A 15029-nucleotide genomic window follows, 5' to 3' on the forward strand; every position below is an offset into this window, starting at 1 on the left:
GGTTCGTGGTCGCCATTGTGAGTTAGAGCAGCCACAAAGTCGCAGCATGCTGCACAAAAATAAAAATAAACATTAAATCGAAAACGATTTGAAAAGAAAGAAGCAATGGCAATTCCAAATCAAGAGTTGGTGTTGCAACACGAGGCAGTTGCTGCATGCTTGAAAGAAATGTTTCATTTTGCCCAGATTGCCATGTAATGCAATACTTTTTATTTTCATCTCTTGCTTCAGGGGGATAAGCGACGTGATTTTACGAGAATGGTTTAGCCACCGACATGCTCAAGCCAAACGTATAAGAAATTGCTCATAAACCACGCGCCACTTTCATTACGTCGCAAGATTTCTAAGTCCAAAATGATGCTGGCCAATATGCGTAGGTCATCATTAAAACATGCTCAATAGCTCAAGTGTCAGAGCGTTTCAATATTGTTCTAAGCACAGGTGGTTCAAATCGACCGTTCCGTTACATTAGTGTGATTTCAAAAACCAATAATCTAAAATAAAAAGTCGGTAAATATGAAGGAACAAGTGGATAGCGAACACATGCATTAGAGATAGGAACCATCAGTTATCGGGAAAAAAACAAAAGATGTTATTGGCCAATTTACAAATTGTGCATATAGATGTTATTCCAATGAAAAAGTAGTAGTCAAGCAAAAAGTCGTGCGTAGTTTACGCCGATGCGCACCACAGCGACAGATAGCAGAACTAAACTTTTTATTACGCTTGACTCCACGTCTACTTCAAGTCCTTTGTTCAAGAAGCAGTCGGATATGTTGTTTCTAACACTTGACAGTTATAGTTTTCCACAAGTTGTAAGACACATCGTAAAAACTTGAGAGTTAATAATAAGATGCCTAATCAAGTTTGTGTTATTTGCGGTGAATATAAAAGGTCGAGAAAAGTTTCTTTTTTTTCTATCCCTAAACAAGATACAAGATTGAAAAATAAAAGTGATAGAGAGTTAGTTGAAAGAAGAATTGCAGCTTGGATGGCAGCTATTGGATCTAATATCAATAAGTACTATGGTACACCCTCTGTGTGTTCTTTACATTTTCATTCAGGTATACAGTCATTACAAACTTAAAGTTACTGAGTAAGTGAATTACTTTCATTCTGTAGGCAAACCAGCATACATGTTTTATGTAGATGATGTTGACTGGGTTCCGTCAAAGAATTTAACTAACACAGATCAACATGATGAACAAGATCATGATTTTGATTCAGACTTATCACGTACATGTTTTGCTGCTAGTTTTAGAAAGTCTTCATTGTTATTACTGTATTAATTTTTAGATGCACACCCAAGTTGTGAAGACAGTTTACGAGTTGATGACAGTACAGTGCATGAGATCATTGTAAATTCAAGCAGTCTTAGTGACAACAGCACATTGCATGATAATGTGTTGCATGGCACATTTCAAAGTAACGACATTACAATGGATGACACTTCTTTGGATTCTAACTTTGAACATAATGATACCTCTACAGGTGATAATGCTGATTATTTTGTTATTACTTATTTACTTAATATCATTTTCTTTAGCGAAATGCCTTTTTGAAATCCAAAATCTTGTTAATTTTTTGAAAAAAAAAGGGATTACTAAACCGGAAGAACAAACATTAAGAGAAATTAAGACACATTTTGAAACGTTTCATTCTACAATTCAAACAGGTATTACGTTTATTTTAAATGATGATTAGGGCAAGTGTAATTGTATTTGTTTTTGTTATTTAGAATCTGACAAGGTGTTACATTCACAGACACAAGTTTCTCCTAAAGTCATTAACTTGGGTAGGAATTCAGTTGATGAACAGCTTCAAGCAATGATGGTAGAGTCGACAAACCTGAAGGAAACAATTTTTTCTTTAAGAGAGTTAGTCAAGAAAGAAAAGTTAATTAACAGGCTAACAGATAATGATAGAATGACTAAGTTTTATACTGGGCTGAAGTCATGGAAACTTTTTGAAATTATTTATCAATTAATTTTGCCTGGAATTCATGATTCAAGTTCGTTTACGAAACGATCACTTCCAACAAAAGAGCAATTCCTTCTAGTTCTAATGAGGTTGCGACTAAATTTATGTGAACAAGATTTAGCTTACCGCTTTCATATTTCTCAAAAGTCAGTTTCATCGTATTTAGTGAAATGGATTGACGTAATGTATATTCGTCTATCCCGGAACTTTATGATTTGGCCCACAAAGGAAGCTTTGTTGAAATCAACACCAACATTAAAAAAAAAAAAAAAAACTTTTAGAATTTTAAGAGATAGAGTACCATTTCCGTTAATATCACGCGACGAAGACAACATTTCTCATTTTGATAAAATTGCTTTTGTTTGTTGTTGCCTAAGTAATGCAAACCCCAGCGTTGTACCGATACGGTAACTATTGCTAACAGTCTTACATCTATTGACCAATGAGACAATACAAAAATCTTTCACAGAATAATTAAATATTTATTGTCCCCAACACTTTCAATGTTTTATTTACAGGATTATTTAACGTTGTTTGTGAGTGCTTTTTCTTTGGACGGCCACGTGTTTTTTTACCTAAAAGCAATATTCTTATTATATTTTTATTCCCTGAAATAGGAATATTACTAATTATTACCGGAAACAATTAAGGCGGAGGGATCATTATTCTCTTTGTTTGAGTCATCGGAGGTAGGCTTATCAATGTTTATTAGTTCAGGTGTGTTCTGCAGCTGTTGGTCATCTTTGGCTATTAAAAATAAATTTTCATTATGTACGAAATTTTTAATAAGAGGAAAACTGTAACGCTTACCATTACTAATAACAACTGCAGTAGGAAGTGGTTGTTGAGTTTCATTGTTCAATGAAGTAGTAGATGTAGCTTTTTCACGGTTTTTTTTTAATTCCAATCTTTTCAATTTGGCAGTTTCTTTTTTACAAGAAACACACATCCAGTTTGTTGGGAACCTAATTGATTTCGTACATTTTTTGTGGTAAATTTTGATTACGCACAATTCACTTGAACAAGAAACTGTTTCATCAGTTTTGGTGTTATCTTGGCAAGAGTAAATAAACTGATTTAGAGTTGGATGTGTGCTTGCAGTTGAAGATAAAACGCTGTTTGGAAGAATTTTTGCCGAACTGAATCTCTTAGAAATTAACTCAGGCAGTAAGTACGTAAGAAAAAACAACTTTCCTTTGGAAATCATCTTTTCAATTAATTCTTCATCACGTTTGATCGTTACATATTCCATATCCTGGTAACCGTTGAAAACAGCAAGTACCGCTTCTCTGCATTCTGCTACGAATATTTGAAGTTGTATCTGGTAATAGTATTCGTGATCTTTCTCTAGATACATATTGTCTGTGGAATGATTCACTTTTAGAAAGAAATCTTTGTTTTTAAGAGAGTATTCTTTGATCTTCAAACCGCTTACGCGGAAAGGGCATTTAATTTCCAGTACGAATTTCCCATGACATTCGCAGTGACAGATACGGTCAGGTGACGCTGCCAGAAAAGGGTGAGTGATGGATATAATTAATCCAACACATTTGCAATCAAAATTAGAATGTAGATTGTTTTCTTTAACATGACTTGAAAACTTTTTGGCTGCAAGTGGCTCATTTTTGATTCCGTACCTTTAAAAAAAAAGAAGAATTAGTTGAGCGGTACCAATTCTGAATAGTAATTTGCTTTAAGTTACCTGGTATACTTGTTACCATTGAACTTACTAATCTCTGGGTAGCATATTTCTAAAATGAATTGTGTGCTTCCAGGAGTTAATTGTTTTGAAAAATCGAATTTTGTGACACGGAAGATCTTAGTTCCTGTTATACGTCCACCTCGTTGATTGCCCCATTCTTCGCAGGAACTTTGATTTCTTGTTACCAGTTCAACTGCATCTTGCTCATCACGAGTTAGGGTTACTAATTGCAACACACGTTCGCATTCTTCTTCCACTACATTAAAAGGTTTCCCCTCTAGGTTGCAATCAAAAAACGTTGTTAGATATTTTGGGACTTTGTTTGCCACTGTAGGTGGTGTAAAAGAAGAAGCGTAGTGGTCAATAGTTGACAAGGTTACAGGAAGAAAAGGTAATAGAGCCAATTCTGCGTTACACTGATTAAATTCTTCATCAGTTACTGGCAAAATGTGATTCCCTGAAATGCTTTTTTTCCTAGGAAGGAGTGTTGTTAAATCACCAATCTTTCCAATAGTTACCTAATGTGTAACAAGAAAAATTAATACTTATTCATAAAGATTTATAATGTATGACGATTGTAACTTACTGGACCCTTTCCTGGTTTATTCCAGTTACATGGCAGTGATGTTACAGGAATTCTATTTTCAGCACTTATGGTTGTTGCATTTGTGGTTGTCGATTTATCCTTTTGGTGCTCATGGATGGCTTGTTGTAGTAATGCACTGACATGAATACAGCTGTTACCTAGTCTGTTGAAACAAAAAGATACAAACATTAATATTTAAAAGATACACTGCACTGTTACTTTACTTACCCAGCAACACAGTCACAGACAGCAAATAAAATTTTTCCATCGCTTTGCAATCCAACCCATGGTGTGGCTGGCTTAGCAGATAAAGTTTGTGAGTGAATTATATGGCTTCTGAGAATCACAATTCCATTTGGCAAGGGGAATGCAAGAAGTTTGTCCAAGAAGGTATTAGTCAAGTATTGTTCTGAGGACAATAAATTGTTTATGGCCTCAACTTTTTCACCGTCACTGCAATTACGCCCCACGACTAAATGAATAATCATGTGGTTCTTAGTTATTGGAGGGATTAACGTTTCTAGTTCACTTCCACATTTGAATAAATTTAGGTCCAATACCAACGGATCACTACATTTTAGATCTTCAAGTACTTTACAGTATATTTTAAATTCGTCTTCATCTAAACTTTTGGCAAAGTCTGACACTTTATATGGAAGTCGGGAAGCACTCATATTAGAGTTACATCACTGCACACAAAAGTGGCAAAACGAAACCAAAACAGAAAACAGGACAATAACATTTGCGAATCTGACTGCTTCTTGAACCATGGACTACTTTATATTAAGGACTGGACACTTCGATGATTCCTATGTCTCCCATGTAATTTTTTTTACGTCGATATAAGACAAAGAATTAAAAAATGATTGCTGAGTTAATAAATGTTCCTATACCTAAATTGAATTGTTTAAAAGATATTTCCGTTTTACTTTCAAGAGAACGGGTAGAAAGTCGACTTGACTCATTCGCCATCTACCTGCCAAACGGCCTAAGCTCCTGCTACTTGGCGTCGGCAAGCGGCAAGATTTGAAATCAGCTTTTCTTTGTTTTGTGTATGATCAGCTCATTAGCATAATTTTCGACTTTTGGCTTAAATAAAGATAAAAACTACCTGTTTCTAAATTTTTTTCCTTTTTTTTCCTGATTTCGATTTGCGTGCCCTACCCTGAAATAAGCAGGACTCGAAACAATAAAGAAAAAGATGAAAAAAAAAGGAATACCATTTCTTCAGTTAAAAAATAAGATTAACAACAGGAAATACAATACGCTAACAACATAAATGTAGAATTGTTGATACCTTATTTGTTTATCTCTAACCCACTATGAGGTTGACAATGTTCCTTTGTTCACCTGCGTGGGGTAATATGGCATTACCATTGTCGGATCTTGAATATTCCTGTCAAGGAATACAACTGCAGTCACCTAATAGGTTACCTTTAAATAACCGTAGGTGTGTTTGGAATTACATACACAATTGCAGCACATAAAGAAACTTCCGTAATTCTTCAGCTTTCAGTTTCACGAATCGACACTTCTCGCAGCAAATGCCAATACACGTCCACCAACATTTATATATCAATACAATGATGACCAATGGAAACATATAATTTAAAAAAACACGGAATTGCGAATGTCTAAGTCACTTTGTTTACAATATTTAACTTCACTTCCAGCCTTCAAACACACTCACAACACTAAGTAAAAACTTAGGCCGTTTGGCGGGTAGATGGCGTATGAGTCAAGTCGACTTTCTTCCCCTACTCCGATAAAATAAACGTTAATATCTTTTTTCCCCCTAAGTTTACATTAAAAATTACAATGTAGCTGAATTCGTCTTTAAAAACTCAATATAATGGTATTTTTTAATTATTTTGCTGTAAAAAAGCCTACCGGACAGGCATTAACACGGCGAGATTGGACTGAGTCCAGTCCTTAATATAAAGTAGTCCATGCTTGAACAAAGGACTTGAAGTAGACGTGGAGTCAAGCGTAATAAAAAGTTTAGTTCTGCAATCTGTCGCTGTGGTGCGCATCGGCGTAAACTACGCACGACTTTTTGCTTGACTACTACTTTTTCATTGGAATAACATCTATATTCTGAATCAGCACAAAAAATCAAATAAAGTTCATTGAATGATTTTTTCTTTTGGAGAAAAAACTGTCGGATGAGTCCTATTTCACTATGTCACAACTCAAGAAAAGGGGGAAAAACAAAGCACAGTAAGGTGAAAAGCACACTGATTCCAAGGACATGAACAACATCTTGATAGTATTGGCCGCAATGAAGGACTTAAGTAAGTTTAAGATTCGCCTTGTACTTGAAGGGCATGGACAACATTCTTGCTAGTAATGGCCGCAATGAAGGACAAGTAAGTTTAAGATTTGTGTTGTGCTTAATTTTACTGACACATTAAACCTTCAACTTATTCAAATCATTCAAAAGCAAGGAGGTATGCTCACAGATTTCTTCCTTGACACTGGGTTTCTGCTTTACAAAAAAGAAAAAAATGATTCTTATTGTCAATACACCTATGGACACAGATCAAATCAAGGTAATTTAAACTTCGGTAATTATTAAAAAAGGTGAACTTGATGAAGATTTTTAGGTATTCGGCTCGCGGATATCCACGTTGATTGCGTTGCTAAAATTGCCGAATTAGAGTTAGATGAAAAAGAAAAGATGAAGGAGAAGATTAAGCTCTCTCTAAAGTACAATTCCACCATCTTTATTAACAGGTTTATTGTTTTTCTTCCTTTTCAATATTTATTATCTTATATTGCATCAAAAATTCCAGTTTTTTCTAATGAAATGTTTGAGTTTCTCATACTCATTCTTAGTTTATTTCTTATCCCTGTATTCTAGAATTTCTCTAAAATTTTCTAGATAAGCGTTGGAACTTCATGGTATCGAACGCCTTGCATTGGTAATTATAGTTAAAATCGTCTCTACATTTGGCAATCCCGAACTTATTCACTTTCAAATTTACTTTCAAACAACACATTCTTTATCGTTTTTCTCAAAAATTTCATTTTTTTTAATTAAGAGAATGAAAAGACAATTAAAAATCTCGAAGGCGCCAAGAAGGGGCTTGATCCTTGAGAGATTTACCTTGGTAAAGATGGAAGGCTATGCCGTGTTTATGGGCCCCAAACTGTTTATTGTTTCCCCAGGGGTTCCAGCCGGGTTTTGATTGGCTGTGAATTGGGTAAAATTATCGTGTGTAAACAGGGGAGTTGTTCGTTTTCATTTATTTTTTATCTGATTCGCCGTTTTCAACTTCGTGCCAATGGGTTGTTTCTAAATATGTAGGTTTGTTTGTTAAATTTATATTTTTTTTGTTTGATCGAAATTCAAATTTTGGTCGTGAAAGTCGGGTTCTGATTGGTTGGTGGATTTAGGGACCCTCCTGTGCCGCGGGTTTTTGTTTTTTGGGTGAAATTCTATTACATTTGGATTCTCCATGTAAAACTGTATGGAATAGGGAAAATTTGCGATGAAATGTTGGTTTGTTAATTTTTAATTTGTGTTTGTTTAGAAACGACGAGGGCGGCTGTCGTTTGTCATTTGTTTTTGATGCTGTCATGGAGAGAAGTGGAAAACGTCAGGTTTTTCGGTTAGTCTATTCGATCAGCGTTTCGTAAGTTTTCCCTTTCAGAGTCTAATTAATCGCAATCTTGAACAACTTTTAGAAAAGGTCAAATTAGTGGTGAACTGCGTGTAAGTAGCCCTCGTTTAAGAGAATTCCCCAAGTGGTGGCTAATAAATCTCGAAGGCCGACACCCAGTGGCGTTTTTTGCCATGTATCTCCATCTTTTCTTTTGAATTTATCATATGGCGGATGACTGCCGAAGCTACGCTTTCTCTGCACTTCGGGCTTCAAATATGATAGTAATCGATAACTGCGACCGCCAGGAGCGCGAAGGATGGGTGAACAAAATGGCTGCTAGGCTGGGTGGGAAACTAGCCAAATGAGCCCTTTACTAGATTGCAAATAACTCGGCCAATCAAATCCGAAAAGAGATTAGCTTTCGGATTTGCATTGAGGGGGGGCCAAGCAAATTTTTGGGAGAATTATTTTGTTTTAGAGTTCGCTTTTTCCCAAAAAGCGATACCAAAGACCCCCCCAAATTTCCAAAATTTGAAAAAACCCTAACTTTAACATAAAATATCTCCCGAATGGCAGGGAATATTAGAATCATGAAAAAACAGGCAAATCCGGAGTCAAAAACTGGATAGGCCTGTATTTTTTTTTTTAACTTTAGATCCCATAGCAGAATTAGAAAAAAGGGGGGTCCATGAATTTGGTGCGGTTGAGTGGTGGATTGCTTGTTAAAAAACTAGATGTCATTATTTCTTATGTAAACAAAATTGGAAAACAGCAATTGAGATATGAGACAAACAGTTGTCGGAAACTAACCTTAAATCCCGAAGGCGACCAAGGGGCTTTATAATCGTAAATAAACATATCTGCCTGACAATCGATCAATATTTTGAGTTTTGCTTGTTGTTTTTCTGGGATATGAGGTCAATCTTTCCTATTTTTGTATAAAACGCCATTATTAAACATTTGTTTTTAAAGTAAATGATAATAAGAAATAGAAATAATAATTAATTCAGTTACCTCTGCAATTATATTTTGAAGCTTTAATAATTCTGGTAATTTCTGTGACTTATTTCTATTCAAACCACTTCGACGCGGCATTACACTGTTTTGTTTTTAACCAATGTTATTATTTTTAACAAATCAATAGAGGCAATTCACATCGCGGTTTCGCGTGTCAATTGTTTCGATGTCCGCCATTTTCTCTGGTTGTTTATGTCATGTTTTGCGTTGTCTGTATTGGCTGAAAGTGTTATTTCCCAATACAAAGTGGATTTTGTGAATCAGTGTTTAATTTTTTTCAATTTTTTTTTGTGTCAGTTAATTGCTACGTATCTTGGTTAGTATGTGTAGCAATTTCTGTTTCCAGATCACATTTCTTGTATTTAAAAAAAAATCTTTTCTGTAGGGCTGTCAGAAGATAAACGTAAGTATGCAGCAAAACTATTAATAGTAGGTTGTGATTAACCCTATACAATTCACGAAGAGTATTGGTGCAATGGACTTAGCATCGCAGGAAAAATGCCACTGGTAACCAATCTTGATTTGGTAAATTACCTGCTATGTTCCAAGTCTCCATACACGCATGAAGATTTAAAGGCTTACAAGGGCCTTGAGACCTACAAGAGATTTATCGATGGGGGAATTGGATCATTTTGTGCAATCAGTTTTTTAAACAAAAATTTGTTGATGAAAGCGAAGGTTATTACTCTTCATTTGTTTATTTGTAACATTACTATATAACATATAACTTTTTGTTGTCATAACGTATGAATAAATTATACTTCATAATTTGTATTACCTCTTGAACATTTAAAATTACTCTTCTTGACTCTCTATCCATGGCTGACTTAGCGTTAACATACACTTTGTCAAGATTCAGGGATGGGGCCCAGTCTGGGTGTGTTTCTCCAGTGTATTAAAAAGGTTTTCCTGTGTGATTTCAAATAGAAGAATTAGATAGACACATTCACTATTAATAAATTTGTCGAGACTTACCTAGAACAAAATGTGCATTACAAACTCTAATGTTATTTGTTTTTGCAACCCAGGGCACAACAATATTGAAAACCCATGACAGCCCTACAGAAAAGATTTTTTTAAAAATACAAGAAATGTGATCTGGAAACAGAAATTGCTACACATACTAACCAAGATACGTAGCAATTAACTGACACAAAAAAAAATTGAAAAAAATTAAACACTGATTCACAAAATCCACTTTGTATTGGGAAATAACACTTTCAGCCAATACAAACAACGCAAAACATGACATAAACAACCAGAGAAAATGGCGGACATCGAAACAATTGACACGCGAAACCGCGATGTGAATTGCCTCTATAACAAATAAGATCAAGCCAATTTAGAATGATATTGCTACTGGTCTTTCTGAACAAGGATTTCTTGTACGTGGTGAAGATAAAGGTGCAACATGCAGAACCAAATGGGAAAATCTCAGGAAAGATTATCGAACTTATATTTCAAAATTCAATCAGTCTGGTATAGTATAGTGTAAATGATAAGAAAAAGAAACCCAAATATTTCGAACAAATTATTTAATTAAGAACACCCATGCATTCTTCATCTTCATCTGAATATTCGTCATCAGTACTTGAATCAAATAAATGTTCAATGGTGTATTGGGTAGTTAATAAGTATAGGATTCTTTTATCGGTAGCCCTTTCACCTATAAATAACGAAATAGTGTGTCCAACATTCTTTACAAAATTATAAACAATTTTGAAAAATTAACTTACAACAGTTATATGAAGACAGATTTCACTGATTTATTGTAGCTTTTTCACAGTTCGAAAAAACTTTTGTAATTTATGTCTACTTTGTTTACTTTATAAAAAACAACAAAATTAATTAAAAAAAAGCGTCTGCAAAACAAGGCGGGACAATGGGCGGGAACAGAAAACAACGCCATCTAGAATTTCCATTTTGGCGTGAATATTGGTTGAAGTTCAACTTCAACTATTTTAGTTGAACTAAAGATCAACATCTATTTTGTCGTGAACTAATCAGTTGAGGTTGAACAGAAAATTTCAACAAAAGGTTGACGCGGAAACGCACCCTTGGTAATGGCAGCCACCTTCGTCGATCCGAGATGCAAGATGAAGTATTTCATTGACCACGGAAGGAGTACTGGCGGTGAGACCTACGATGCTTACATCAGGACGGATGAAAACCTTATTATCAGCAGAGTAAAGCCAGCTTAATCCACTTTTAAATTTAAATGTATTCATCATTTATTATATAACAATAAACTTTTCATTTTCAGAATACAACGAATTTGGGATGAATATAACACTGCGTGCTCCAACCAGGGTTGCTATTGTTTGTGAATGGTTTGTTGTTCATCCCCTCGTAGCAGACGAATTTCTGGCAGCAAACGAAATTCTTCGGCTAAAAGAGACGAGCAACTTACAAACAAAAATAAAATAAAAAGAAAGTAGATAGAACTGGAGCTAGAAAAAAAAAATTGGGAAATGAAAAGATGAATAGGGTACCCACTGCTAGGAAGAAAAGGGGAAAATCTAAATTATAGTTATGAAAACTTAATTTTTAACGTGAAGAAGATGGTTTCTCCATAAGACGCTGCAGCCGCAGCAGACCAACTTGGACACAAATGAGATTTTCGCATTTGTGAAAAACGCGCAACGCAGGATGTTTTACTGCTCTATTTAAAAAAACATTTCAGGATGTCCAGGCAAAGCTTCGAGGTACCATTACTAGTGAGTTACGACTTGCTTATTTGGTGTAACCTAAATGTTATATTCTTTCTATATTTATTCAGAATTTAGCCTGCATGATGGCAACATATTTAAATAGCAATGATTCTGGAGTGCCGGTTCAAACCAAACTGCTATTGACTTTGTGGACTTTGGCAAATGTTGATTCTTTTAGAGGAATAGGAGATAGGCTTGAAATGTATATATGGGCTTGTATTTATAAAATGGATACTATTGCGTTCTAATCTAAAGTAAACTATGTTATAGGAAACGTGCACTACATCTTTTTGTGTACTACCAGAGCATTCCGGCTCAATTCAATCGAATTCATCAAATGGCCAACCAGGGCCGAATATAGTGCAATATTTAATCCGTCACGCTCTTAAACCTGACGGATTAAAACTGCTAAAGACAAACAAACAAATAATTGTGCAATGGGTGGTAACCAACGATCCGTCAGCCAGTCACGTCGGCTGCACGGATGTGAAGTGAACGGTTTGTAGAAAGGAATGAAGGATAGGTTGGAGTAGTACTTACGCTTGAGTTGACTCCATTCTGATACCAGGTGATTCGGCTTGAAGTCGGCTTCACGGTGGGTATTGTAACGTTGGACGAAGAAAAGGACGTAACGATGGCAAGGGTGAACCGTTTATTCAACTCGTCCCCAACACTAGCAAGTCGGTTACACAGCTACAAGAGAACTAATACACACACTAGCTAGGAGAAGACTGCCGAAAAGAAATCGTGTTTTGGGTTTTATACCACTAGTTGGCTTGGGGACGCTAAGGTTGGCGTGGGGTAATAAAAAGAAAACATAAGCAACCAGTTCATGAAAAAATGTGAACTGGTGCGAAAAAAAGGAAACAAGGTTGAGAGATAAGGTGGGGGCATTGACACCTTTGTCAGCGGAAGGGGGCAAAAAATAATAAAAGAGATAGCGTAAAAAGGAGGTCAAGGGATTGTACAAACACTTAAACTAAATGCAGTTACCTTACTTCTAATTAAAGTCTTAACTCTAGCGGGAGTCCATACAATAGATCTATAACGCAGCAAATTAATTTTTACCTACGCTATTGGTAAAACAAATTTTATCCGTTTACGTTAAGACACAAAAGCTAATTAGTTATTCCATTTCATTTACGTGCACTCAAATAATTTTGGCAGTATCGATAGGACCTTTTTAAGGATTCGGCAAACACTCAAGCAGTGCAATGTATATACACATCGGAAAAAGTTTTGCGTCGTTACTCTTCAAGCTGTATCTAAACCAAATTTAGAGTTCATCGATGTATCCACTGGATATCCATCATCGATGCATGAGGCACCAGTTTTTGTTCACATCCAACTAGGTCGCAAAATGTCTATATTGCTAGAGGGTACCCCGTTCGTGCTGCTAGGAGACTCTGCCTACGGGTTGACCGCTACACTAATGAAGCCGTATCCAGATAATGGGCGGCTTGATGAGGTATGAATTAAACACTATTCTTCATTGGTATGTAGAACTGCACTGCAACATGATACATTTCAATGGCTGCACATGTTCATGGTTATGTAAGGACGGTTTGTTGTCTGTTCGAACCATTCTTGTATGACCACGCTAATGATGCGCAATAATCAAATTGTTGTATATCACATTTAAAGAAAATTAATAATATTTTACTTCAATCTTGCGTTTCAGACTGAGAAGAACTTCAACCGGGTATCGTCCCAAAACCGGTCTGCCGTGGAACGATCATTTTCCCTTTTAAAAAACAAATGGAGGCGTCTACGATATTTGGACATGCTTTTGTTAAATCGCATTTCAGATGTCATATTATCTGCATGCTGCCTTCATAATTATATCATACAAAGGGGAGATGTACAACCAGAAGACCAGTACCGAGAAGATGATGAGGAAAACGACTATGAAGAAGAAGAAATGGACAATGCGAGGGGTTCACCACTAAAAAACTTTTCGTACACCTTTCCCGAAAGAGGTTAATTATACGCAAAATTTTCGCAAAATGCGCAAATATCAAGCAAATTACGCAAAAATCATACAAAATACGCAAAAATTACGCAAATTAGGCAAATAAGTATGCAAACTAAGCACAACATAAGTCAATTGTATGCAAGTTTTATGACTGAAATTCGTTTTTAAAATTCAAATTAATAAATATTTATTTTTACTTATTGTTGTTATTTAATTGTTTTTAAAATAATTGTTAAAGAACCATAAAGTGTTCATAGGTAGTGGATTGACTTTGTCAAGGCAACTTGTCGCGTCATCAAGCACATTGAATTGACACTTGTCGCATAAGACCAGAGTTGCCGTTCGATCACTAGTTTGCGATCGATTGATCTCGATCTCGATAAAAAAAAAATTTGATCGTTTCGATCGTTTCGATTGATCAAAAATGAAATGATCGATCGATGATCGAAATCGATCGAATCGATCGCATTAAATTTTTATCATTGTATTTCTGTTTGAATCTTTCCAGCAATTACACAGCAATAAACAGCATTTTTTAGTGGGGTTACCAGACGTTTTTGAGGGGTTTTTTTCCCACTCACGACAGCAGGAGCCATTTAACTTCAAAAACAGCATCATATTGAAATTCAAATCAGATAGCTTGCATCTCTTACAAGTGAAAATTAAGCCTGCCGTACTGATTATTTCCTCACAAGCTGCTGAAGAAGGTAGACCACTATTATACTTCTAATGGAAATATAAATATAAATTAATAATGTATAAATGAGCAAGAATTAGGAATAGAGCAGTAAAACATCCTACGTTGCACGTTCTCCACAAAAGCGAAAATCTCATTTGTGTCCAAGTTGGTCTGCTGCGGCTGCAGCGTCTTATGGAGAAACCAACTTCTTCATGTTAAAAAATAAGTTTTCATAAATATAATTAAGATTTTCCCCCTTTTCTTCCAAGCAGGGGGGACCCTATTTATTTTTCATTTCTCAATTTTTTTTTCTAGCCCTAGTTCTATCTGGTTTATTTTTATTTAGCTATAGTTTGTGAATGGTTTGTTGTTCATCCCCTTGTAGCAGACGGATTTCTGGCAGCAAACGAAATTCTTCGGCTAAAAGAGACGAGCAACTTACAATAAAAAATAAAATAAAAATAAAATGAAGGAGAAGGAATCTCGAAAGAAACTACTCTCGCATATGTCACTACTCCTGAACCATGCAATCTTTTTCCTGGGGTTCATGTTCCTATGCCTGCTTCTGAGGAAGCTGGGAATTTGCCTATTGTTAATCCATCGCCGTTATTGGAAAAGCAATTTAAGAAGACAAAATCCGTTCCAAAGAAAACCAAGTCAGCCACAAATGGCAACCAAAAATTCGGATTTGACAGCCGATTGGCATGGAAACCAAATGATTTTTCAAATATTGATTCCAAAGAAATGTTAACCACCGAAATAAGCGTGATG

At 35.5% G+C, this 15029-nt stretch overlaps 4 protein-coding genes across 4 annotated transcripts; 3 read left to right on the forward strand and 1 right to left on the reverse strand.

The window, feature by feature from the left end:
- The first annotated feature begins 749 nt into the window (after positions 1–749).
- Positions 750–2451, forward strand: LOC123475209. Its single transcript, XM_045177557.1, has 5 exons — positions 750–1064; positions 1123–1236; positions 1297–1491; positions 1547–1675; positions 1739–2451. Exons 1-5 carry the CDS (start codon positions 854–856, stop codon positions 2389–2391), a joined length of 1302 nt encoding a protein of 433 aa, XP_045033492.1. The 5' UTR covers positions 750–853; the 3' UTR covers positions 2392–2451.
- Positions 2442–4962, reverse strand: LOC116919825. The gene is made up of 6 exons (XM_045177556.1): positions 4497–4962; positions 4269–4431; positions 3683–4200; positions 2791–3617; positions 2617–2727; positions 2442–2555 (listed from the first exon to the last, which is right to left on the reverse strand). The coding sequence occupies exons 1-6, from the start codon at positions 4940–4942 to the stop codon at positions 2455–2457; spliced, it is 2166 nt and encodes a 721-aa protein (XP_045033491.1). The 5' UTR covers positions 4943–4962; the 3' UTR covers positions 2442–2454.
- Positions 4963–6373: 1411 nt separating this feature from the next.
- On the forward strand, positions 6374–9007 carry LOC116922686 (T-complex protein 1 subunit beta). The gene is made up of 4 exons (XM_032929046.2): positions 6374–6637; positions 6712–6820; positions 6875–7004; positions 7153–9007. The coding sequence occupies exons 1-4, from the start codon at positions 6596–6598 to the stop codon at positions 7154–7156; spliced, it is 285 nt and encodes a 94-aa protein (XP_032784937.1). The 5' UTR covers positions 6374–6595; the 3' UTR covers positions 7157–9007.
- Positions 9008–11565: 2558 nt separating this feature from the next.
- On the forward strand, positions 11566–13588 carry LOC116922685 (the record flags this gene model as incomplete). Its single annotated transcript, XM_045177946.1, has 5 exons — positions 11566–11598; positions 11673–11806; positions 12760–12869; positions 13008–13072; positions 13286–13588. Coding segments are annotated over 5 exons (645 nt in total), but the record flags the coding sequence as incomplete, so codon positions are not given.
- Positions 13589–15029: the final 1441 nt, after the last annotated feature.

This window comes from Daphnia magna, linkage group LG8 (genome assembly GCF_020631705.1).
Source record: "Daphnia magna isolate NIES linkage group LG8, ASM2063170v1.1, whole genome shotgun sequence".
NCBI classification, from domain to species: domain Eukaryota; kingdom Metazoa; phylum Arthropoda; class Branchiopoda; order Diplostraca; family Daphniidae; genus Daphnia; species Daphnia magna.

Coding starts and splice junctions, on each gene's coding strand:
- LOC116922686 (XM_032929046.2), top strand. CDS start 6,596: ATGGACAACATTCTTGCTAGTAATGGCCGCAATGAAGGACAA. Junction 6,638..6,711: donor ATGGCCGCAATGAAGGACAA/GTAAGTTTAAGA, acceptor ATCATTCAAAAG/CAAGGAGGTATGCTCACAGA. Junction 6,821..6,874: donor TGGACACAGATCAAATCAAG/GTAATTTAAACT, acceptor GAAGATTTTTAG/GTATTCGGCTCGCGGATATC.
- LOC123475209 (XM_045177557.1), top strand. CDS start 854: ATGCCTAATCAAGTTTGTGTTATTTGCGGTGAATATAAAAGGTCGAGA. Junction 1,237..1,296: donor TTTTGATTCAGACTTATCAC/GTACATGTTTTG, acceptor ATTAATTTTTAG/ATGCACACCCAAGTTGTGAA. Junction 1,676..1,738: donor TCATTCTACAATTCAAACAG/GTATTACGTTTA, acceptor TTTGTTATTTAG/AATCTGACAAGGTGTTACAT.
- LOC116919825 (XM_045177556.1), bottom strand. CDS start 4,942: ATGAGTGCTTCCCGACTTCCATATAAAGTGTCAGACTTTGCCAAAAGT. Junction 4,201..4,268: donor ATAAACCAGGAAAGGGTCCA/GTAAGTTACAAT, acceptor GTTACACATTAG/GTAACTATTGGAAAGATTGG. Junction 3,618..3,682: donor AATGGTAACAAGTATACCAG/GTAACTTAAAGC, acceptor TTTTTTTTAAAG/GTACGGAATCAAAAATGAGC.